This window comes from Schistocerca gregaria, chromosome 1, assembly GCF_023897955.1.
Source record: "Schistocerca gregaria isolate iqSchGreg1 chromosome 1, iqSchGreg1.2, whole genome shotgun sequence".
Lineage (NCBI taxonomy): Eukaryota > Metazoa > Arthropoda > Insecta > Orthoptera > Acrididae > Schistocerca > Schistocerca gregaria.
Window position 1 is genome coordinate 946455766 of NC_064920.1, and position 25599 is coordinate 946481364.

At 41.9% G+C, this 25599-nt stretch overlaps 1 protein-coding gene across 1 annotated transcript in view; it reads right to left on the reverse strand.

Annotated features, from left to right (window-relative positions):
* Positions 1-25599, reverse strand: part of LOC126282199 (transcription factor collier) — a gene marked incomplete at its 5' end in the record, with an annotated part of 539167 nt that overhangs the window by 408853 nt on the left and 104715 nt on the right. Inside the window, 2 exons of the mRNA XM_049981776.1 lie at positions 4173-4228; positions 24950-25013. Coding sequence (XP_049837733.1) covers positions 4173-4228; positions 24950-25013 — 120 coding nt within the window. The remainder of the gene's footprint in view (positions 1-4172; positions 4229-24949; positions 25014-25599) is intronic.

Below are 25599 nucleotides of genomic sequence, written 5' to 3' on the forward strand. Positions count from 1 at the left end.
AGAAAAACATGTATCCGCAGAAATGATTGTCAAAATTATGATACGAAGCTTATTATGAAAAGTGAATCAATATCAGAAAATTGAAGAAAAACCAGAAGAAGAATAAAGAAGAACAGAAGAAATTAGTCTTTATTACAAACAGGAAAGCAACGTGATAACATTAACAATGAAGGGAGCGCCCCTGATCCAATCAACAACTTTGCTCACAGTAAGGAGTCATCAAACTTCACTGTTATCACGCCAAAATATTTATGGCCAAGAGCAGCCGTACGTGTCTCAGTTCTGTGTTTGGTTTGTTGCGTTTGTAGTTGTGTAATGCTAATGACAACAGAATACTCCTGCAGTGAGCTGTTGTATTTGTATTATTCTGAACGAGGATGCAACGAAAGGGAATCAGTGTTAGAAAACAACACATTCTTCTGAAGAGTACATACGGACTGACGAAATCACAACAGCTTAATCCAGGGGAAGAATAATCGAAGTCTATGTTCCCACTATAAATAACATTAGCGAGAAGTTCGCAGTTTACACCGGATATTTGTGTGCTGTCTGGAAACAAGTAATGGAAAGTCTTTGGGCTTTTGGGTGATGTCGATGTTGCGGGAAATCTGGTCGTGTTGGCAGCTCTCATCTCGTTGCAATCTATATACGGGTTATATATTTATAGTACTGAGGTGGTGTTATTTTCTGTATTTTTTGTTGTTTAAATGGAAAATGAAACTAACTTGATGCCAGAATAGAGTATGTTCCTATCAAAAGTAATTGCGACGACACTCGTGCTCTTAGCCTACGAGATGCTATGAAACTTCTTGGCAGATTAAAACGGTGTGCCGGACCGAGACTCGAACTCGGGACCTTTTCCTTTCGCGGGCAAGTGCTGTATGAGATGCTATACTGCGACTTGTAATCGATTGATGTCTTTTCGTCACTGGCCGGACCCTACTCCGCAGAAAACTTTGTACCATGGGAATCGACGCCAGAAAGAAAGATATGGGTTTAAAGCCTAGCTGACAGAGCACTAGCTCATTTGACCAAGAATCGGGCAGGAAAACATTTGTGGAGTTCTTAAATAACCATTTCAGAGAATTCCGTCCGGAGTTAAAAGAAGCTACAGATAACTTCACTCTAGTAGGTTGGTCGGCGGCTTGATATCCGTTCCTCCCAAAGCCTCGTCGAATACCTTAAGTGCTGGAACTGTAACCGGCCCCTTCAATTCTTATCTCTTTAGCCACCTCCGTGACGAAAACGGGACATTCTTCGATTGAAACTGACATCAGGTCACGAAAACTTTTTGTAGTGCTCACTGTATGCTTCCAACCATTTTAACGAAAAAAATATGGAGACCCATTTGGCTCGTAATATCGGGCTGGATATTGTTGTTTGTAAATCACATCACTTGGCCTTTAAAGCTTGATGTTCTCATTTGCCTGACGAACAGTAAATGTAAGGAAAAAGGAAAAGTTATTTGGCCCCAGTGTTTATTGGTTAGTGATAAAAATAAGGACGCACTTCTCAGTTTCTTCTTTCAATTGTACAGGATGTGTCTGTTAAATGAAGAATTTACGTACCGTGAGAGATTTTATGAAAAAGAAAACTGCAGTTTCCACTTGTAATGGTTCTTTATTTAGGTGACCATTACGGTACTCCAACCCCAGTTCTCGATACCACTAATATCGTACAACTTTTCTGCGAAGTAACAGACATATTTTTGTGACAATATTCACATTTGGTCTTATTAATATATAGGTACTCCGATGTATCGATATATTGCAGTGATATGGTTCTTGTGTGTATTCATTTCTGTGAGGCTGCCATAATCTTTGGCTTACTTGTAACAGTTTTGGTGCGAATGCGCACAGAGCTGTCTTTGTTTCACTTTGCAGAAGTTAAGTTGTTATTTCGCTTTGTAAAAGAACAGTCAAGTCTCGTGGTTGGTTAAAGTGGAAATTAAGTGTATGAAGATTGATACAAAACTGTTTTCTTGATAATGTGACAATTAAGAAGAAGTATATGTGAATTTACAGGAAGTTTAATAAAAATGTCGATCGCGAACACCAAGTCAAAAATTATTTCTACCATACAATTGTTCTGATCTGAGATTGTTTGATCATTAAGAATTTCCTGAAAAACGCATTTGTTAGGTCTTCAAATATTCCTAAAATGCAGAGATCTGGACCTTCTAGCAATCAAAGTGGAATCACCCTAGAATCAACAAGATGAGCCATAACAACTTCGACGAAATCTAAGTCGGAACCCATTCAAGATAAGGGCCAAAATTAATGACTTTTTTTATAGTGATTTCATTATTTCCATTCTGACGATACTATCTACAGTCAATAACTGTGTTGTTGCCCGATAAAGCGAACATATGCTGCGTGAGCAACATTATAAATCTGATTTCTAACCTATTTGGCAAGTGGTAGTATTGTTAGACACTGGTGAATTGTTTCTGTAGATAATTAAAAATGAGGTCTGGAGATATTGGGTTTAACAGCCTATAATAATTTTTTTAAACGAAAAAAGAAATATAGAAGGATTTCAGATGTAGTGCTTCGCAAGGATTTTAAAATCTAAATGGATAAGTATACTATTAGATGCAGGAATATTAAAAAAAACATTATATAGGAAACAAGTCTACTGAATACTGTTTCGAGAAGAAGAGGTAAGCTGGTGGCACCTTTGGTCGTTGTAGCCAAGCGGTTCTAGGCGCTTCAGTCCGGAACCGCGCGACTGCTACGGTCGCAGGTTCGAATCCTGCCTTTGGCATGGATATGTGTGATGTCCTTAGGTTGGTTAGGTTTAAGTAGTTCTAAATTCTAGGGGACTGATGACCTCAGATGATAAGTCCCATAGTGCTCAGAGCCATTAGGTGGCACCTTTGATTAACCAAATTAATATGGAAGCAGGTAAGGGAAAGGGCGAATAGCAGGGGGGGCAAGGACGACTGGATCTGTGGACATAGCTGTGTAAGAGGATTTAGAGTCCAAGAGATCGGCACAGGACAAGTTCAGGACGGCATCAGACCAGTCGAAAGATCGGTGATTATCAATAAAAGAAAGGAGAAACTCTACAGTGGAAAACTGTTCACGGCTCATGTATCAGGTAAGTGCTTTCTGGATACGTAAAGACAAGATGACCTAATGGGTGGCATTAGCAAATATGCACGAACTCCATGGAAGTGTTTTGGAAGAAGTGGGAGATGAAGCCTCCAGCCAACAGCGCATATCACACATATGTATACCATATCACATTTCACGGATCACATCTGTATCGCCCTCACCATTACAGTCAAAAGATACGGAAAATGTGAAAATATTTCCCTTTCACAATAAATAAAATGTTTTAAAAAGATTCATCCTTCTAAATTAATGAAGACACAAAACTGGGGTCTTATGCAAATGACTAAATTTTCAAAATAATCGTCCTATTTTTCAAAGGTATATCTTTTGATGGGCACGCACATATATCCTAGGGGTACACTGTACAATTGTGTTTAGTATAAAAGTTTTCATTTACGTTTCACAAATGTTTAATGTGACCTCCAACGGATACACAGCAAACATTCAAACGATAGTCAAATTGGTGCCATAAGTCAGGGAGCATGTCTGGAGTTACTGAATTGACTGCAGCGCTGTTGTTATACGGCGTTGCAGTTCAACCAGAGGCGCCTGAAGGGGAGGCGCACAGATGGAGACTTTTACAAAGCCTTAGTATGAAGTCACGTACCGTGAGATCAGGCCGTAGTGGAGGCCAATGGTACAGCACAGGACCCAAACAAACCTTACTGCCGATCCCTCAAACTCTCAACGAAAATCACACTTCAAAACCCCTTTTGTTGCTGTAATGTCGCCTTCTCAACTCGACACTCATTGGGTAATGAACGAGCGAACGAACTAGCTGCGTCAGGATGACTCCCAAAGGCAACCAAATGAACCGATACTTTGCAACTGGCACCTAGGTAAACTTTTGGTTTCGATGCGTAAGTTAAAATTCACTCGACATTTCTATCTTCATTCACGTGGGAGATATAGTCTCTAGGAATCGGGTACAACTTTCTGAAACATGCCGTACACTTGTAGGTTGCGCTTACAGAGACGCTGGAAGAGGAAGGGTTGTGTGCTGAATCTCGGCAAGCCGAGATAGTGTGTCGCTAGCAGCGAGCAGCGACCTACCTGTTTGGTCACGGAGTCGATGAGTCGCACGTAGATGTCCTGCTCCTGCCGCACGCCTGCAACACACAAGCAAAGCTGTCACAGTCGGGTCGCCGCTTCACACGTCATCAAGAAAGAGGCTGCAGGGCTCGTTCCTCGCCCATGAACGCTTTACATTTCCCATAAGCTCCTGTAAGTATCTAGAAAAATTTCTCTTTGAGGGCGTTGCTGCAGTGTACATGCAACTTATAGCGGATATATAAGTACCGACGCGTAAGCAAGGGATTAGTACGGCGCCCATGTCTATCCGACGTGCGTGCGTTAAATGTAGAAACGCGAATTCTAGCGGAGTTATTCTTTTCTTCAAACACCGGTAGACATCCGTCGAAGCACGAAGGATGTGTATGGGCAGCATGTATGTCGAAAACAACCGTTGTGGAATGGTGTGCATGTTCTATGTTGGTCGCGATTCCACACATGATGCCAGTCGGCCTTGGAGTTACGCCCTCTCAAGTGGGAGACACTCGAACACCCGCCCTATAATCCTGATTTCTTCCCATGCAATTACCACGCCTTCGGTCCCTTAAAAAAGACCGACGATTCCTGTCGGACGTCGGATGTGAAGCAGGCAGTTACCAACTTCTTCTCGTAGCAGGACACAATGTTTTAACAAACGAGTACCTCCAAGCCGGTGCGTCGATGGGACGATTGCCTCAGTGCTCGCGGCGATTTTGCCTGATTGGCACACCGGTTCTCGACGGCACGCATTCGGAGGGACACTTTTCTAACTTCCCTTATGTGAGCACCCACTCCCAGCTCTTTTGTGGGAAGATTTCAACGTCAGACGTAAGGCAGTATGGACCAATGCAATTTATACTGCGCGACTTTCGAGTCTATATTTCCAGGATCATTACAATTTGTATCGCACGACTTTCGTGTGACATTTTTTTAAGCAGATGCAATATGCACATCGCTCCTATGTCCGTTACAGATATTCCCACAATATTTATTTTGAGACTAACGGCGTTTCTAACTTTAACCTGTATAAATTAATATTTGCATCAAATAGCAGTTATTACTTTACTTTAGAAAGTTAATTTTAGTAATGCTGTGTTTGTAGGTCAGCCATGAAAGAAACTATTACCACAATTTAACTTCAAAAAAATTGTCGTAGTAGTCTCACCATCTGTGGTGACTCCTTGCTCAAATATACAAATTCGCTTTCTTGTAATGAGGTGTACATAAACATTTTGCTTGCAGAGTACTGCAGGCATAGGGAAACCAGGAGAGTCTTTAAGAGTGGGTAATGATTTCTCCTTTTGAAGCTTAAAGATGCAACTGTGTAAGAATGAGTACACGTCAAGCGTCTCGGCTTTCCCGTTGTAAGGACAGCAAACTAATTTTTAATTCACAATATTTGTTGCTTTTTTTATCATTGTCAGAATAAAAGCTTGTGAACGATATCTCCGAGGACATAATGAGCAGTACTGCCTCTTCGTTCTTTTAAAGTAGTCTCCAGTCCGCTTCGACATAAATCATGTTCACTACGATCTACCCATACCAGCTCCCCTATTGTTGTCTATTCTTTGGAAATAATCATCTTGCGCTGTTGGCCGATTATATTTCCTTTCGTATTCTTTAGTAAAAGGTACGGGCGTGTTCTGATAAAAAATACTATTATGTTATTTTTCTCTGTATTAATTTTCTTGGAATTTTGGGTATAGCTGAGTATAAAAACAGACATTTTCCTTTGGCCTAGAACAGTCGATATTCTTGATGTAGATCACGTATTTTTCGGATATTGGGGGCAAGAATATATCTGTCCTCGGTGCTTGGTCACGCGACAAGAGCGCAAAAGAATGTCGCTAACCTGCACTTGTTGGGTCGCTATCAGTAGTCAACAGCTAGAGCTCAGTGGCTACTGCGGTACAGCGCGTCTCGCCGCGTAAGTGGTTATCCCGAACAGACACCGCATTATGTCAGCAGTCAGTGTTTGGTTTGGAGGAGCACGGGCGACAGCGAAATCCTGGGCCCGGCGGCTCCCCAGAACGAACTTGTTTTAATCCGTGAAGGGTGGCGGCGGTGACATTTGACGTCACAATGCGCTCCCCGCCGCCTCTGGCATCGGCGCCGGCCAAGCAAGACGGTATTTGCGCCGCCGCCGCCTCGTGGCGCGTTCCGAGGGGGCGTGCGTGTGGGCTGAGGCGCCTGCTGCGGGGTGCAGCACCCAAAGCTACGCAGACATTTACAGCTTAATCCCATACTGGAGATTGAGTATAGTTTGCGAAGTGCGAAACCCATAGAGTACAAATGTCTATGGAGTGAGCATCTCCTTCAGTTCAAGTCACGTGATTTTTGGACGGCGCAATTTAGCCAGTATAGCGCCTAATGTATTTTGAGTATTATCACTTCGGTGCTACAGATGGATCACCTTCAGAAGTACCGCGAAACTTTGAACAAGTGTTTTATAGACATATTAACAATTTGTTAGCATACCTGGAACTGAAGTAAGTTTAAAGATGCGAGCAGCAAGAATACTTTGCCTTTTCGTCAGAGTGTCATAGCTCAGATTCCACTTTATTTACGCTTTCCTCGGTTACTGGAAGATGTGACATCCAACAATATTTTTCTTCGTTTTGTGTTCACTTATTCTTATTGTCGAGTCTGTTTTAACGAATTACGTTACAATGAGACCGTACAGAGCTCCGAAATGGCATTAAAAAATGCAGTTGGAACTATGAAATTTTTACAGTAAATAAGCTAATCACACTACCAGTTTTTCCCTTATTATTTTCAATTTTTGACTCTTTGTTCATGTTTCGGGAAGTTGGAATACAAAATTCACATAATGTAGGAAAACTGTCTCATATACAAATACTTAGATACACACAGTGGTTTGAGAACCTGTATAAATTGGAAGAAATTATTCAGACCTTCACAGATAAATTTCATTTGCATAAGAACATAGCACGAACATGTATACGATGAGTGGCAGTTCACTCAAGCATATTTGCAAATTTATCAAGCACTTGTAAACACATGGTCAAAAAACCGCAGAAATTAATTCTACAGTACACGACTTTTTAATAGCATATTTTGATGTTTTTCGAACATGTAAAGTGCCTCATATAATATGACAGTTACAATTACACATTTGTTGTCCATACCTATGAAACGTTATGGTCCTCCTTTCACGTACTTCTCTTTATATCCATAGCAACAAAAATACTGCACCATAGCTGTTACTAGTTCTCAAAAGCATATAAAACAAGGTGAAGACGTGAAACATTCAAGCTTGGTATTGCCACAAAATACGGATAGGCGACGTCTTCCCAGAATCTCGTGACTAGCCTGGTTTGATGTTGCAAACATGAGCGGTAGGCTACGATCATTCCATATATATACATATTCTCTATGGAAAAACCAGACCACTTCATCCAGGTCCAAAAGTTAATGACCACAAAAATAATGACGTTCATAAAATAACCTTTGTTAGAAAAAAAAGTAAACTGGACGTGCATTAGGGAACAATGAAGCACACAAGGAAATTCAGATTCATACGTAACTGGATAGACAACAGTGAATGCAAAGAGCAGTGCAGCACAGTCCATCTAGGACAATCTGACATGATACTCGTTAGGGGAGCTGCATTTCATTAACACTCACAAAAAAAGAAAGAAATCTTTCGTTTATTTACTACCTGGATAAGAAAAATAAGAAAAGATTGTTTAGCGAAGCAGAAACAGATGTGTAAAATCTGGAGATCTGTTATATAGACGTACGGAGGTGCGATCCACTTACTAATGGAATGCAAGAGTAGTCCACATATTCAAGAAACAAGCAAAAACTTTTCATCTGGAAAGACGCGGTCAAAGAAATAAAGGTAAACGCCTTCGGGGTTACCGGATGTACTGAATAAACAGCAGCGCACATATTCTTCTTTCGTGTTACAGAAAGATGCATACACTGTAGCAACAAAGCTTTGGAGAGACGTGGTAATAATCACTAACTTCGCGCTCTCCTTTGAACAAGGAAGTAAGGCAAAGGAGAAGCATCTTAGATAGACGGTGGTACACAACTACTGCTTATCAAAATAGTTGGCACCTGTTCTGTTCGCTAAGGAAGCCGAGCTATTCTCTATTTTTACAGAAAATCTCTCTGCTTCATGCCAGGTGAATATGTCCAGTCGAGCATAGCCTGTGAAAGGTCAGTTCTTTATTTCGCACGTTACCATCTCTGAAATAGACGAGGATGAGACAAATGAACGGGAAGAGCTCGTGTACACGCATAATTAGTAGATGAGGTTCTCTCGCATCCCTTCCGTCTTGCATCCTGAACTTTACTGGGGTACGACGTGCCAGTTAAGACAAAAGAACACGGCTGGCTGCAACAGAGCAGCAGGTGGCGGGCCCCTGGGCTCCGCCGACATCGCCACTTAAAATTCGCCGCTTCCGACCTTCTGGGGAAACTGGCCGAGCTTCAAGAACGAAAAATTTGCATCGCATCTGAATTGTAAATTTTTTTCCTCTTAATAACAGCATTCGTGTACCCTATAATTAAATAGATGTAGAAACTGCTTATAAATTGCAAAATTAATTGGTTCACCTGTTTCATCTCTGTTCAGTAGTCGCGTAAAACCGAGTAACGTTAAGTAGTTGTAATTCCTTTCACAATTTGACTAGAGGAATGTAAAACTGTCATCAGCATCCTGAGCATCTCTTACGGCTGCCACCTGGTGACGAGAGCACTTTCTTCGTTGAGCATAAGTTTGTTCAAAGTGCGTCAGATTCGTGTCAAGAGATCCGTGGTCACAATGCACTCACATTTTGTTTCAAATAAGAGGACGTGGAAATAAGTTTCCGTTAACATTATTGCGGGTAAGTTTCTTATACTGACCAGTAAACGCCAATTAACACAAAAGTAATATTACAATATCTGCTGGGAAATAATATGTTATTATACAACAGCAGCAAAGAAGACCTCATATAGAAATGCAGCTTCATAGACAAGTACTGGTACTAGCCCGGTTAAGTTCGAAACAAATTAGAAGCTTAATTTGAAAACCCAGAAGTTACAAGGGACGAAAAAAGTCCAGAAAGGCGATAGTAGCAGTATCGGACAGCTTGTTCTCCCTTCTTGGTGCGTATTTTTATGAATGGAGAACTTATATATGGTTTCCGGCTATAGTTCCTCATACAAATTTACAGATTTAAATTTTCTATAAATGTGTAACGGCATTAGAGAATAATAGTGGCAGGCGCTAAGATGGTATTTCAGTTGTTTTTAGGCTATTTTTGGCTCATGAGAGCTAATCGTCTCTGTTAGTAACAAATGAGGAATAATTTATGAGTAGAGAAATAAATACTTACTTAACAGGTCAAATAAAATACCGTACCTCTGAATTACTAAGTTACACACATAAATAACGTCGAAGTTCGTACTGTCACTGACATAAAGTAACGGAACACTCAATTATATATTATATTTGTGTCCCTTTCACTGTCTTTTGTTTCCATGTCTACACGTGACTGTCTGTAACTTCGTTGTTTGACCGTTTTTAAGCAGCAGAAAGGCTGTTTGTAGCCGAAGTCAGTTAGTGCGGTATTCAAGTGGTATTCACAAACGAGTAATATTATTCTTTTTTACTAACATCTTGGTGCAAATGAGCATCATTCTTTTTTCAAATTTAGAAGTATTTATGGCACTTGTTACTAATTAGATGAAGTACACGAGACTACTGTATATAAAACAGCAACAAGTAGCTGTAATGGTCTATTTCCTCAAGTACACTGCTACGAAGGTAGAGCGATGCAAAGTTTTCGAGTTTGATTCTGTGTTGTTTTACGGTTTTGACTGAGTCACGTAACGTGTACGTGCCACTTAGTTTGACAACTGTCGTTTTCCTTAACACACGACGCTGCCATACGGGGTACGTCATTTGTCTTCCGGAAAGCGGAAAAGACACGCTTTCCTGTCGGCCAGACAGCGCTACTGTACAACACAGATGTCAGAGCGCAGCCCCTCTCGCTAAATGCGACTATTTACCTAATGCATCGCCGAGTAATTTAATGTATTCCAGCCCAACACGAAATTCGAAGCAAAACAAAAGAACCGTTTGCTGGCAGAAGAGGAAAAAACTTGCCGGGCTGTTTTATATTTCACGAGAGGTGCGTTATTTCCAGCGACAGAGACGTCCGACTACAATGGGCTTTATTGTCAAGAATAACGCGTTTTCTTTCGCGTCCTGTGACAAATGATAAGTATGTGCGCGCGGCAAATAATTTATAAATTAGGAGGGAGGGAGAGGGAGAGGGAGAGAGAGATAGAGAGAGTGCGGCCCAATTCTTGCGGACAGATGATGCAGGCCGGGTTATTTTTATGGAGTAGTGCCGCGACGGAAGGAAGCGGGAATTATACGCGACGCTGTATTATGCATGTGGCCGCAGAAGACCGGCGGCGCGCCGTCCCGCCAGGAGCGGGAATTAGCGTCCCAGACTGCGGCGTCGCTACCGGGGGCGGCTGCGGCTGCGGCTGCGGTGGCGGCGCCGGCGGGGGCGGGACTTGTGCAAACGCGGATCATCCCCGCCCTTCCGCCGCCACCGGCGCTCTTCTAATCATCTCCGGAGCCGGCGTTCTTTTGTTTAAACTCTGAGATGAGCCGTCCGCGGCCTTCCCAGGAGTATTCGCGGCGCGCGCGTCCTCGCACGGCCGTTTAATCTGGCGTGCCCGTGGCGCTGCCGCTGCAGCTGCCTGCTCCTGCTGCAGCCCCGCCGGACACGGCAGCCGTGCCGGGCCGACCTGCTGTCGCGCTCTGCTAGCTCGCAGCTGCCCCCTCTTCATAACGCATCCGTGAACAGCCCCAAGGAACAAGTCGGCGGTGCCGGCGCTGGCCACTAAAGAGCCTGTTCGTGCGTGTTTTAAAAGCGCACTGGGTCGCATGTCAAAATATGTACCTTTCCTTCTAACCCCGTGCTTCCCAAACTTCACGAGGCAGTTACCTTTGAACTAGATCACGTATCAGTCAATACCCTAACAAAAAAACCTTATTTAAGTTGTACTCCAAAACTTTCATGCATACCACCAAGAAGCTGCCAAAATCATTTTTACCTGTAACTTGTTGCGACACCCTCATCGTCTCAGAGACTTCGGAATTTAAAAACAACGTATACAACACGTCCATAGCTTTAGATGTGTTGTAATTTACAATGTCAGAAGTCAGGAATGCTTGATGTGAAACGATTTAGTTCACTACCGGTTTCGGCAGTAAGTGTCATCCTCATATTCTCAAAAAATGGCTCTGAGCACTATGCACTGTGCGACTTAACTTCTGAGATCATCAGTCGCCTAGAACTTAGAACTAATTCGAACCTACAATCGTAGCGGTCGCTCGGCTCCAGACTGTAGCGCCTAGAACCGCACGGCCACTCCGGCCGGCTCAAATTCTCAGATTTCTCAGAAATATAATTACACGTGAGTCTGGTCGATGTCTGACAACATGCTACTATTATAATAGCACAGTTCCACACTGGTTTGTCAAATATAAAAAACAACTTCCTAAATAAAATACCAGCAGCATGTATAAGGAGTACAGGAGGAAAAACAGGTACATCAGAAAAGATGATACGACGACGACAACTCAAGAAAACTCACCTCTGTAAGCCTTATACGTGCCGTGGAAAGTTTATTTAGCAAGGTTTTTTTATTATTTATTTATTTATTTTTTTACATCTGACAAACCAGCGTGGAGCTGTATTATTATAATTGCAGCATTTTCTCAGTATGTCGACTAGACTGATGTGTAATTACATTTCTAGGATATCTGATAATCTGCGGATGACACCTAGTTACTGTCGAAACTAATTTTGAAATAAACTGCACACGTCAAAAAAAAAAAAGTTTTGCGTCACCTCGGTTGCGAGAGTTCCCGAACCTGTGCAGAAAATTGAAGTAGAGATCAACATAAACCTCATTTCCACCCTTTTTATTGCTCATGAAGACCACACATTGCATATTGTACCACCATATAGCGAGACCTTCAGAGATGGTGGTCCAGATTGCTGTACACACCGGCACCTCTGATACCTAGTACCACGTCCTCTTGCTGCATGCCTGTATTCATTGTGGCATACTATCCACAAGTTCATCAAGGCACTGTTGGTCCAGATTGTCCCACTCCTCAACGGCCATTCGGCATAGATCCCTCAGAGTGGTTGGTGGATCATGTCATTCATAAATATCTAGTTTCCATATACATTCCAGATTGCTACAGAGTATTCCCTGCATCCAAAAATATTTAAAGTACAGCAGCTGCCCCATTTACACTTCCTCAAGCATCATACAGCATGAATATAACGTGAGATTTTTCATAGTTACCACTTTAAAGATAATTGTGAATTATTACAAATAATGCAGTTCTTCATTAAAAATGGTATTTTTTGGATTGTGAACGGTGTACGAATTGTTAAGTTAATGGGCTAAACAAAGAAAGAACTGACTCTATGAGACGCTTGTACAGCTTATTTCTAAACATCTTCTTTATATTCAGTTTAGTGTCGGCCATTGAACATAGTATGCTATGCTCCAAGTTTACACGCTTCATCGTTTTAGTTTACATTGCAGCCACAGTCGAGAAACTACACTGACTATTGCAAACTTTGGAGACCGTTTTGTTGAAACGTTTTTTATTTCGTCAAAATCTATTTACAATGTATTGCCTTCGCGGAATCCAAGAAATTGTACTTTGACTCGAATTTTTATTTCTGATTGTACCCTTCGTTCAACTAAAAACTGTCCTAGAGCCCCGGCATTTACTTGTTGATTTTCCAAGACAGAAAACTTGCTTAATACATAACACAGGCTAGTGTGACTCTCATTACAATTCTACTTGGTGTACTGCAGCGCCGTCTGATAAGGTACGGTAGAAGTGACGCGGCAGTATACCCAAAAGTCTTGTATTGAGACAGGAAAATAGTGTGTAATGGAATGAAGTGATGATGAGAAGTGATGGTTACAACGACTGGACCCGCAAGAGAATTCATAGGAAGAGTAAAATTGGTTTGGAGTGATCGTTGGAAAGTAAATAGTTTTCAAAGGGGGTCTTCCAACCGAAATACAATCGATGTGTGTTACCAATTTTGACTTACAACACTCATGCATTAAGTTTAAATGGAAAGCCATTCGAAAACTGACGGTAGTTCAACGATAAATGGAGCTATGCTGATCTGCAATGAACGGTAGAGACAGGGGAATAAACAATCGTGGTAGATGTAATTATGACTGAAACGAGAAGGAATGGGGGTGGATTCGACATACAACCAGTCGAATGAATGATATGTGGACAATGAAACTTCCCTGCTAGATTCAAAACCAGTAGAAAATGTGGCAGTGGAAGGTTAGGAGATGACAATGACATCAGTAAGCTTTTCGGAACACCGTGGATACTTGTAGCTAAAGAATGCAGTCCTTGTAAACGTGTAGAGGGTGCAATCAGTACCTAAAGGTCGGTGATGATGTAATGTGTATTGAAATCTAACAAATTTGTGATAATGGCAGGTTGTATTTTAAAATAATTTAAAATCAACACTGAACCATAAAGGAATTTGTTCCGTTTTCACCATTCAGGAGATGCCACTTTACCACCAGGTTGGAACTACTGTTCCAGTTGTTGTGCCTCTGCCTTCCTCAGATTTGAGAGCCAACTTATCCCCCAACCTAGAAGGGGAAGGAGGAGGAGATTAGTTGTTTATGTTCCGTCGACAAAGAGGTCATTAAGACCAGAATAACCTCGGATTAGGCACGAGTGGACAAGGAAAATGCTATGCCCTTTCGAAGGAACCACCTCGACATTTGCCTTAAGCACGTTAGGGAAATCACGGAAAACCTAAATCAGGATGGCCGGACGCGGTTTTGAACCGTCGCCCTCCCGAAAGAGAGTCCAGTGTGCAAATCACTGTGCTACCCCGCTCACTACCTGCGAGGAGAAACAGAGCATCTGCTCACAATGGCATTGTGGCACAACGCTTGTCAGAAGTTGCTCCTTAACTGCCATACAATTTCTTAGAATTGGCGGACGTTCGAACCATGTGACCTTGAACTTGTAGTATGACACCAGTGAGATCATTCATAATTTAAGTGATTTTGGTATTACACGACATTGAGCATGTCAGGTGCGAAAACGAATTAGTTCGTATAATTAATACGAAACCCAGTATACTTTGAAAAGGACTTGTCCATCGCAGTTGAGTTCAAATGAATTACACTAGTGTGTCTAACAGACTACCTTCCAGCCAATATGACACAGGGGAATGGCCAGATACTGTGAAATTAAAACTTGGCAGTGTCTGCCGAAGTCGGCCTGTAGTGGGCACCACCTGCAAGTTTAATTGGGCATTAAGTGAGATCTATTCGGCGCGCAAATCTGGTGGCGTGAGCAGCAGCAGCGGCGGCAAAGCAAGGAGGCGGCGCTACTTATTCAATAGCGCTAAGGCCGGCCAGTGCTGGCCATCCGGTGGCCGCGCGCCGCTGCTGCCGGTGGGAATGCCCTAAGCCACACCTTGCTAATTAAAGCCCCCGTATTAATCCTGCGCCGGTGCCTGCGCCTGGCCCGGCATTAGGCCGAGGGTTTCACTAAATTCCCAGCACGTTATACCTTATTGGATAACAGCGCGGCGGCACAAAGCAAAGTGGCTTTAGGCGACGTCCTGCGCCTGGCGACCGGCTACCCGCACTACACACCCGGCCGCCGCCTCCACCACCTCGCTACCACTTAGTCCGGACCCGGCTGCGAGGATTTAGCGCCCCTGCCAATATTACTGGCCACCTAACACATAACTTATCTGCCTGCACGCTCTTATAGGCTTCGCGGTAAAGCAGCTTCGTTATAAAAATGACGGTGGTGTCCTTTTACACTTTTGGTGCATTAGTTTTATTTGTTCACAGCTAATTTCAACCTTCTAGCCCTTTCTCAACTGACTTTATGACCGTACAATGGAAAACTATGCCTTACATATTGAAATCTCGGCGTCTTAAAATTGTTTTCTCTTCGTCGGTTTTCTTTTGCAGAACTAGAAAATCACTTGAGAAAGGCATAGAAGGCTGAAACTAGTTTTGAAAACATTTAGTGATAAAAGCGAAATAATTTTCCTTTATAAGTAAGCATTTTGTCATTTCGATGTTCGTTAACGTATGTTCCAATTTTTTGCGCAATGAAGGAGAAATCTAGAAGACAATATAATTTGTAAAAATAATACAAACTTGATGCCGTGTTTTGAAGACTATCTTTACACTAAATCAGCTCAGACATACTGCTACAACATAAACATAAGCTCTGCGGAATCTTATGAAGTCATTGATCGGTAAATTGTAAGTTTACGCACAATAAATTTTTTTTATTACCAGCATTTTTCGCCATTTCTTCACTCACGTGTTTCGCTGGTAGAATAAATGTCAAGGTGTGTGCAAATCTGAAGGCTATGCAGCAAAGCGAATAAAAAAACTTAATTTGACAGTTTGCTAGCATTATTCTTTTCTTGAATAAAGCGAAAGTATCATCTGAGATGAATCACAAAGGATGTACCAAAAAATTTGTACGACGAGCTGAGAAATGCGGCATTGCTTGAGTATTTATTGACAGCTATGTCCAAGACTTCGTATACATGGAACAAGTTTTTGACTTACAGGGCTGTTTTGGGTGCAACGTTTGAGGTAGTATGATAAAGACTGAACGAAGAGCTTGTTTGCTTCAGTAACACGGCAGAGACCGCGAGGCAACTGTGCAAACACGCTGAGAACTTCGGTGGTTTTCACTGTGAGTGAAGGGTTCTCAGTAGCGAGGTAATGCATGACGCCTTCGAGTAGACTTATCTCATATCTCGCTTTCAGAATGAGTTTCCAAAGAGTAAGTCGAAGCCCTATGTTCTATTGCAACAGCAAATCTCACCTCAGATCTTCATTGGGTTCTTAACATCGTCATAGTCCTCAGACTTTCAGCCGTTGTGTATCCAGATAGACCCTACTGCTTTCTAGGCATTTTTATTCGTAAACAAAACAACATCAAAATATAATGAGTAGGCATCAAAATCACAAAGTAAACTTAATAAATTGGTTTTTACTAGCAACGAATGGGCTCTAAATAAAATCTCTCTAAAGAAGCTAAGCAATGTCACTAAATTTTTAATATGTAAATCGAAATCTGTAAATCCGTATGTTCTGGCCAAGTAAACTCAATGTTAGTTCGTATTCGTAAGGATAAATTTCTGGTGCTTAATTCTGTCACTTCCGAAAATACACATATCACCGAGTTAAAATAACAGCGCCATTTATTTGTTCTTTGGTGTACTACGACGTGATGATCGCAGCACCGAAGTAAACATCCGAATTACCAAGTTCAGCAAACAATTTTAGATAAAACTTTAAATTTCTGTATCTATTTTGAAAAAATAAAGCCTACATGTGCTCCAAGATATGGTCAAGTTAACTGTAAAAAACCCCATGAAAATTCGTTTAGCGGTTTTGGAGTTTAGTGTGTTCAAACAGACAAAGGGACAGGTACGACAGTTTTACAGTCTTACTATTAGTATAGATGAAATTTGGAGACAGTTTCTACATGAAAATGCCATTCAAACTCATTCTGCCCGTGAAGCCTTGTAGATCTTCTACAGGCTGTGCTGGTTGTATGGAGGCGAATCTATGTACTATGCGTGATGGAGATCCAGCACGTTTTTGTAACGTTGAGACGCAAAATTGGATGTCTACCATGACAGGTGGATAAACAGTTCCTTGGTCTCCACGCACGACTGGTCTTAACGATACGGACACTTAAAAATTTTGTCTTTGGCATCGGACGTCCTTCATACGAAGACACACTGTCACTCTATATGAGATTTTGAACCTCTGGGGTGAGTTGCTGACACTGTAAACAATTCTTTCGATTCGACAGGTGTGAACGACGGATGACGCGTCACGGTACAATTGTAAATACATGTATTTCCACATATTTGTTTGCATAACTGTTTTTTCCTTGTATTAGTACGAGGAATCCACCACAAAGATTGTGTAAGTGTTTTTATGTAGCTTACTGCGCAGATGAAGTACACTGGGCCGGCAGGCGACTGTGGTAGAGCAGGGGAGGGGTACGACCAGTAGAGAGCACAGCACAGCAAGAGGCAGAGGAGGGAGCGACCGCAGCGGCCTGCGGGCGTGGAGCGGGTTGCGTGATTATCGCCAGGGGGGCGGAGGGGGAGGGGCGGGGGCGGCCAAGTTTGGCACCGGCTGAAGACAGTTTGCCTTGGTGGGCAATCTCCGCGGTCTGCGGCACTCCGCTCCTCGCCGTCCGCAGAGACCGCCTCTGGAGTGGCCGCTACTGGGCTGGACGCCACGGGGACTTCAGTACCGACAATAAACTACAGCTGCGTGTCCCAGTCTGCTCTGCCGAGACGTGGAAGGTAACAAACTACTGTTCCATACTTTCCGTAACAACATGTTACTGCACTATGTAACAGGTATCCACGTATACGTCTTCCACAATTTACAACTAAGATGGTACTAATGATCACATACAAATATGATAGAAAATTTGATAAACCCTTCGAAAGTTGCGTAATCTTTGAGACTTCCGCTCCACTTTATCATAATGTCTATGTTGTGTTCTTTGGCCCATGGCACGTTTATTGATAGTCTGACGTGTCGCCAGCACGAACGACTGGCCTTTTCAAGGAACTATCCTTCATTGCTCGTCAACCGCGAGCAATCAAGTACGACTCTCTGACAACGCCAACTCTTTCTGCTGGGAAAGCGAGAAATTATCAATTACGCAGACACCTTTCTATTCGCGTGATGCCATTCTAATCTCACTGTGTTAGTCTTCTTTCTGGATCTCTATGATACCCAGTACCCTTGATACTCTGCTCTCCTTCGCGTGATGCCATTCTAATCTCGCTGTGTTAGTCTTCTTTCTGGATCTCTATGGTACCCAATACCCTTGATAATCTGCTCTCCATATTTTCCTGGTACTATAACTATTCCGCTCTACTGTATCTCCCAGTGTCAAGCGAACTATTACCAGAAGAAGTGCATGCCCGATATGTCCGTGCTTTTGCTAAGGTTTCTCCATGGACACCTACTCTTTCTAATTCGTTGTTTCGTCTTCAGTTCCTAATTAATACGTCTATTTCGATTTTAAATGTACTTCCAAAGCAATCCCTTTGAAATCGTTCTGTTTAATCATCGTTGATTTTAAGATAGTCCATGTTTCCCTTCCATGCGCTGCATTGCTCCATAGGTCCCATTTGAGAAACATGTGTTTTTAGCCACCCCCCAATACTGATAAAAAGAAAACACTGAAGAAGACATACTTAGCTTAGCCCAGTGTATTTCTGATATCTGCATTGCTTCACTCGTCTTCAGTATGTATTTACTGGATAGTCGAATTCTTCTATCTTGACTACCACAACTTTGCTGATAAGTCACTATCCTCTGCTCGACTACATTCCATAACATCTTTGCTGAGTAACTTATTGATCCCAACGAACAGCTCTTCTAAGTCATCTTCACCTTTAATCATAAGGGCTGTCTCGTATACAGACCTTTACACTTGAAATAACGACATCGGCATTTGGATGTAGCGATTCCAATACTATTAGTAACATACATAAAAAATCTGTCTAGAGTGCAAAGTATTTTTATTAAGATATGAAAGGTCTGTAGGCACTGTGCACCGTCGTTAGATGTAAAAAGAATGCTTACCTACGAATAGCCCGTCAATGTGAACTGCAGTGTCACGAGCTGGTGACAGTGCAGCACCATTTTTTTAATGTTTGATGATCCTCCATAAAGTATCTAAAATGGTAAAATACTTCGCAATCAAGACAGAAAAAGAACTCTGTATTACCTTGCACTTTTATTCCCGACGAGGAATATCTGGTCACTTCATTGAATGGTAATTCGATTGCTTATTACTTAACAGTGCTGTACCTGGATTTAAAAATACACCCTAAGACAAAGAAAAATATGGCACCACGAAGGAATTATCCGAATCGGATGGCAATCGATAGATGTGATAAACATGTACAGACAAACAAATATTATAATTTCAGAAAAAAATGGATGATTTATTCAAGAGAAAAATTCACGAACTAAGCAACTCAAAAAAGCATTGGCTCAACTCCGGCACTTATGTACGCTGTTACTCGCCTTAATAGTGACTAAATTGTTGGATATTCTCTTGAAGGATATCGCGCCAAATTTTGGTCAACTGATGCGTTAGATTGTCTAAATCTGGAGCTGATTTGAGGGCCCTGCCATTAATTATCCCAACCTTCCAACTGGGGAGAGATCCGGTGACCTTGCTGGCTAAGGAAGGGTTTGACTAGTGAAAAGACGAGCAGAGGAAACTTTCGCCTTGTGCGGCGGACATTGCATTGCTGAAATGTGAGCTCAGGATAGCTTGCCATGACGCAAGCGTCGCCAGGTTTACCTTTCAGCAAGACAATGCCCTCCCGCACAAGTTGAAAGTTTCTGCTGCTTGTGTCAGTGGCTGCCTTTTCTGATGGGTTTGGAACAATGTGGGTAGGTAACTCCAGCCAGTTCAGGATTCTGACGATCAAAGCACCAGTTAAACAAAATTTGGCACGATATCGCTGAAGTGGACATCTAACATCTGTTTCCCGAAGAAAGCGTTTATAGCTTCATGCGTTGTTCGTTGGCGATGTAAGCTGTGGTCCTCCTGTTCTCCACGTCAAGAGCAACAGGTGACTACACATCGTTTGCATCGACTCATTGGCTTTTGACAGTTTTTCCTAGACGTGACAAAACGGTCTAAACATTTAGTGTAGGTATAGATTTTTGTAATTAAGGCATCTCCCTGTTATCAGTGGACTACTCTTGTTCAGCGTCTAAGATAGTGATCTCGTGCAGAGAGACAATTTCGACGAAGCTTTTGCTGAAGAGCCAAGGGTTTGAAAACATTTGCGTGCTATGTCAGAAAGCGACCACACTAGTGATTAATCCGCTAGATGCTAAGGTTTTTAACTTCATGTGACCTATCGTATCTTTCCAAGTTATTTTAACTTTTTTACACAATGTTTTTAAATATACATAGACATAAACATACCTGCAGAGGTACGTGAAAACCACGGACACTCTGTGTAACCTCTAAGGCCGTCCTTACACGGGACGAGAAAGCGTTCGTGAATGAGGAGTTGGTCGAGTTTTACGACGACCAACGTGGAATTTTCACGTTCCACAGCAGTGCGCAGCCTGAAAGGGTGAATAAGCAAGTCAGATTTTTGCTTACGTGGCCAATTAGATGCAAAATCTCTTTCTGTGTCAGAAGCAGAACTTGCTAGACACCAGACTAAATATCGATGATTTTAGTTCTAACTCGTATTTCGTTGATTTTATATTAAAGTTCACGTGCTATGAATACAGGCTGTTCCAAAGCACCAGTACATTAAGCATCTCTTGAAAACGTGTCGGTCTTGGTACGATTTGCTGCAATACAATAAAGAAGAAATTTCAACTTGGTGGTTAAAGTATTTCCGGATTTGGTTGCCTCCGTATGAAGACTTTTTAAAAACAGCCCATTTTTGGTACGATTTATTAAGGCCAGTTAAACCGTTGAGGTGATCCTAAGATGTAAGACAGGTCACAAATCAGTAATGTTGACCATAGTGTAGTGGTAAGAGACTTTTTATAATTCACTTTCACATTTCTAAAAGATACTGTACTTTCTTATCAGTTCAAAAGGCATATGTTCCTAGACATTCGACCACAGGTCATTGTTAAAAGTTGCTATCAAAACCACAAATAGTTCTTGGCCGGCTTAACGACCCTCACATTTTTTGAACATACAATTACAGGTATTGTGTTAAACCGAACTGCGAGAAAGAAAATGCTGTACTATACTGTGCTGTGAAATGTCCAGTATCGTTTGCTTTCTCCAGGCAGTATTAAGTACGACAGCAAGGTATTACACCATTAGACGAATTGTTTGGGCCGTAGTTCGCAATCTTCTCCTTATTGTTATCTTACTCGCACTCGGTTTCAACCGTACATGTGTCGGTGATATTTATGGCTTATCGGCTTGTTGTTGTTGTTGTTGTGGTCTTCGGTCCTGAGACTGGTTTGATGCAGCTCTCCATGCTACTCTATCCTGTGCAAGCTTCTTCATCTCCCAGTACCTACTGCAACCTACATCCTTCTGAATCTGCTTAGTGTACTCATCTCTCGGTCTCCCTCTCCGATTTTTACCCTCCACACTGCCCTCCAATGCTAAATTTGTGATCCCTTGATGCCTCAAAACATGTCCTACCAACCGATCCCTTCTTCTAGTCAGGTTGTGCCACAAACTTCTCTTCTCCCCAATCCTATTCAATACCTCCTCATTAGTTACGTGATCTATCCACCTTATCGTCAGTATTCTTCTGTAGCACCACATTTCGAAAGCTTCTATTCTCTTCTTGTCCAAACTAGTTATCGTCCATGTTTCACTTCCATACATGGCTAAACTCCAAACAAATATTTTCAGAAATGACTTCCTGACACTTAAATCTATATTCGATGTTAACAAATTTCTCTTCTTCAGAAACGCTTTCCTTGCCATTGCCAGTCTACATTTTATATCCTCTCTACTTCGACCATCATCAGTTATTTTGCTCCCCAAATAGCAAAACTCCTTTACTACTTTAAGTGTCTCATTTCCTAATCTAATTCCCTCAGCATCACCCGATTTAATTGGACTACATTCCATTATCCTCGTTTTGCTTTTGTTAATGTTCATCTTATATCCTCCTTTCAAGACACTGTCCATTCCGTTCAACTGCTCTTCCAAGTCCTTTGCCGTCTGTGACAGAATTAGAATGTCATCGGCGAACCTCAAAGTTTTTACTTCGTCTCCATGAATTTTAATACCTACTCCAAATTTTTCTTTTGTTTCCATCGGCTTATGATTGCAATACTACTATGGAACTTGAATCGTAAGCAACTTTGAAATCCTGCCCGTTTGCAGATGAAAACAATGCGCAATACTATCATTGCAGCTATTATTCTCACACATGCAGCAGCAGGAGACGTCTCTCGTCCCCCGTATACCAAGGACCCCGATTTGCACGTTCATTTTAAGTGACTTCACTTCTCAGTCAATAACAATAAAGAAGTCTCGAGGTCAGAGAGAGCGATAAAGAGGAGATGGACAGAAGGGGGAGGGGAGAATATGGTCGTAGGGAAGGGGAAGAAGGAGACAGAAAGACCGAGAGGGGAGTAGGAGATAGAGAGAGGGGGAGGAGGAAATTTACACACAGAGAGAGGAGGAGATGATAGAGCGAGCGAGAAGAGGACTAGATGGATAAAGAGCGGGAGAAGAAGGAGATTTATAGTGAGAGCGGGGGGAGGAAACAGTCAGAGAGAGGGGGAGGTGGAGGAGATGGACAAAGAGTTGGGGGGGGGGGGGGAAGGGATAGGCAGAGAGAGGGAGAGCAGGAGATTAGGGTGTATACCCAATATCATTACATCCTTAGCATTTGCGAAGCACTACCGGGTTAGTAAAGTGTAGGTATAAAATCAGTCTCTCTCTCTCAGGAGTGAATCTGTTTGTGTGTGAGTTTTGATTTTGTAAAAACACACACAAGCATAAAGTATAGAAAATGTCACAGCAGAACGAGTAAGCAAATATTTTCTTTAGCTTTATCTACAAGAGAGGCTGCAACCCTTGCAGCGGGGTATTTTGCACCTCCTTGTTTAAATGTTTGTATTTGAAATGTTTTAAAAATTCTACTGCTGAACAGAAGCAGTGATCCAGTGAGAATGGACTTACAGTTTTACTGAAAAGTGAGAAGGATGATATAATTTTCATGTTATGCAGAAGACTATTGTAATGGAAGTTTCAAAAGCTTTCCTTTTGTTTCAGGATATTGAATTTTTTATCTGTGCACATCACAAAGACACCGAAATTGCTAAGAAACGCACAAAGTAGGAAATGTGTGATTTAAAAGAGCTATCGTTACAATTTTGCGAACGTCCATTTTCGTAAACAAACTGTGTGGTTTTTGAGCCATGTACAGACGATAACTGCCGCTGGAGCGTGCTGCGATCGTAAATTACGACGAGGAGCATGTTCCCTGAGATGCACCAACTTGTTTCTAAGCGTTCATCAAGTACGATGCAAACCACGTCTGGCGAGAAAAACGTCCCGTGTGAGGACGTGGTAATCTTTTGGTCACAGTGTCCTTGCTGTTCACTACAGAACTGTCAAGACTCCATATTCGAAGTACTTTTACTTTATGAGCGATGCCAAAACACTAGGTTTATTCCGCTGCAAACGAAGAAATCTGGTGGTAGGAGAACGATTCGTCACTGGTATAGCATTTTTCGTGCAAGGGGACTAGACGGGGTGACAAGCAATTTACGATCCGCTCCTGGGTTAAATTTTACTTCATTTTACAGATATTAGGCTATTTTGCATTTAATTGGCCCCAAAGACAGCAAAACGTGGAATAAATGAAAGTCATTTGACTACCAACTTCTGCAAGGTGCTCTATTTCAGGCCTTTAGCTTGTCAACGTCGTTATTATTACGTAACTCCTTACTTGGTGTAGTTAATTCTAATTTCAGAATGCCCCACAGTGATAAACTCTTTGCCAGAAATCGAATCTGTACCCCTGCGTCAAGGACCAGCAGTGCCAACCATCGGAACAGATATTCGGTGACGCAAAACAAAAATAAAAGATACGCAATATTTAACGGAAAAACTGCCAAAAACTGAGATATGACTCGATTAACGATCCTAAATGATAGTTTTTATGATGCTTGAAATTTTCTTTTCCTTAGTAGATGACAAAAACTGACCGAGAAAAGTAACTGTAAGAAAATTAATATGATAGATAAACCAACAAATTAAATAGCCTTCTCCTGCAGCTAAGATGTTAAAAATTATACTGCATGATCGATGTCGTGAGTTTATGCCTCATCCTCGGATGCAGCACTGTAAACATCTAATAGGCAGTTATGTGTTACTTTCCCAGGTCACACAGGTTGTCAAACGAAATACCGGTAACTCAGATCCTACGTCCGCAACGCCATGCAAGCGACACTACCGTGGTCGATCATGCAATAAAACTTGTACCACCATAATTGCAGTCTGAGGCTATTTTATTTATTGTTATTTCTACATGCGGTAGCGTTTCCACCATCCACTATAATGGATAATGAAAATGTGACAAATATTTTGTAATGCAAGAAATTATCTCGAAGTACGCTACATTTTGCCCCGAATCCGTTACTTTTCGTTCAACTTCAGCTGCAACAATAAAACCTCTAAAAGGCTAGTGACAAAGCATAGCACATTTCGTTTCGTTTCCTCTGACGTTGCCTTTTCCAAATTCGTGAATAGTTTCTATGCAAATTTCTTAAATAGCTTCTTGGTAGCATAGCTTCACACGTTATCATATTTCTGAAATTCCAGAACAGTCTGATAACTGAACTGAAGTAATTATGATTTAATATCCATTTTATACCTAACCATGCGTATATGCCTCCTCTGTAGTTCAGTAAAGGTTTATTTCACTGACAAATTACAGCAGAAGCAGCGTTAGATCATAAGCGAAACACGCATGAATGTAGATCGACTGTCCCGTCAGATCTAACCTAAAGCAGCAGAATAAAAGAATTCTTTCTACAAAGTGGCCACTCATTATCCTGCACATTGTGAAAACGATGTTGTGTGTTAACACTGTTATCAGTTGGTTAGTGTATGCGATAGCAGATCTGATGCCAGGAGTTTTGTGCAGGCAGTAATGCTAACTTACCATTGGCGTAGAGCAGCTGCAGCCTGTACTGGATACCGTTGTTTGTCTTCTGGCCTTCCGTCTCCTGAAACAATGCCACAGTGAGAATGTTAGTGTCGAAAAATTGGGAAATGGAAATACGGTTTCAGTAAAATGAAAGAGTCGTTTCGCGTGTGAACGAGAATTTGAATAATCCATTTTAAGTGAGAAATCGATTACAGGTACACATCTTTCTGTCCGTTGCGTCAACCAGGAAATAGATTTGATGGTTGTGAAGCAAACTGCAACTCTGATCTTATTCTAAGCCTCTCACTACGCTCCCAGCCAAATCCAAGATTCCCATTCTGCGGAATCAGGCTAGAACATGGCAACCGTACATAGTTCACGTACATAACCGTCCTTCAGTCAGTTAGCCTATCACCCTTAGGCTTTTGAGCTTTCGGAACAGATAAACAAGATTCAAAATAGAACTATCCAAATCATCAAAATTGAGTTTAGTCAGTGCTAGAGCCCCACAGAAATGCTGAACCAACTCCAGTGCGGAGCACTGCACGAGATTGATGTGAATGTTTCTCAAGTATAAGAGCCTATGTTCCACTATGAGTTGAGAAGCGAGTTCCGTATTTCGAGTGCTAAACACGATAATTTCGGCCGTACACAGAAGAGGTGGA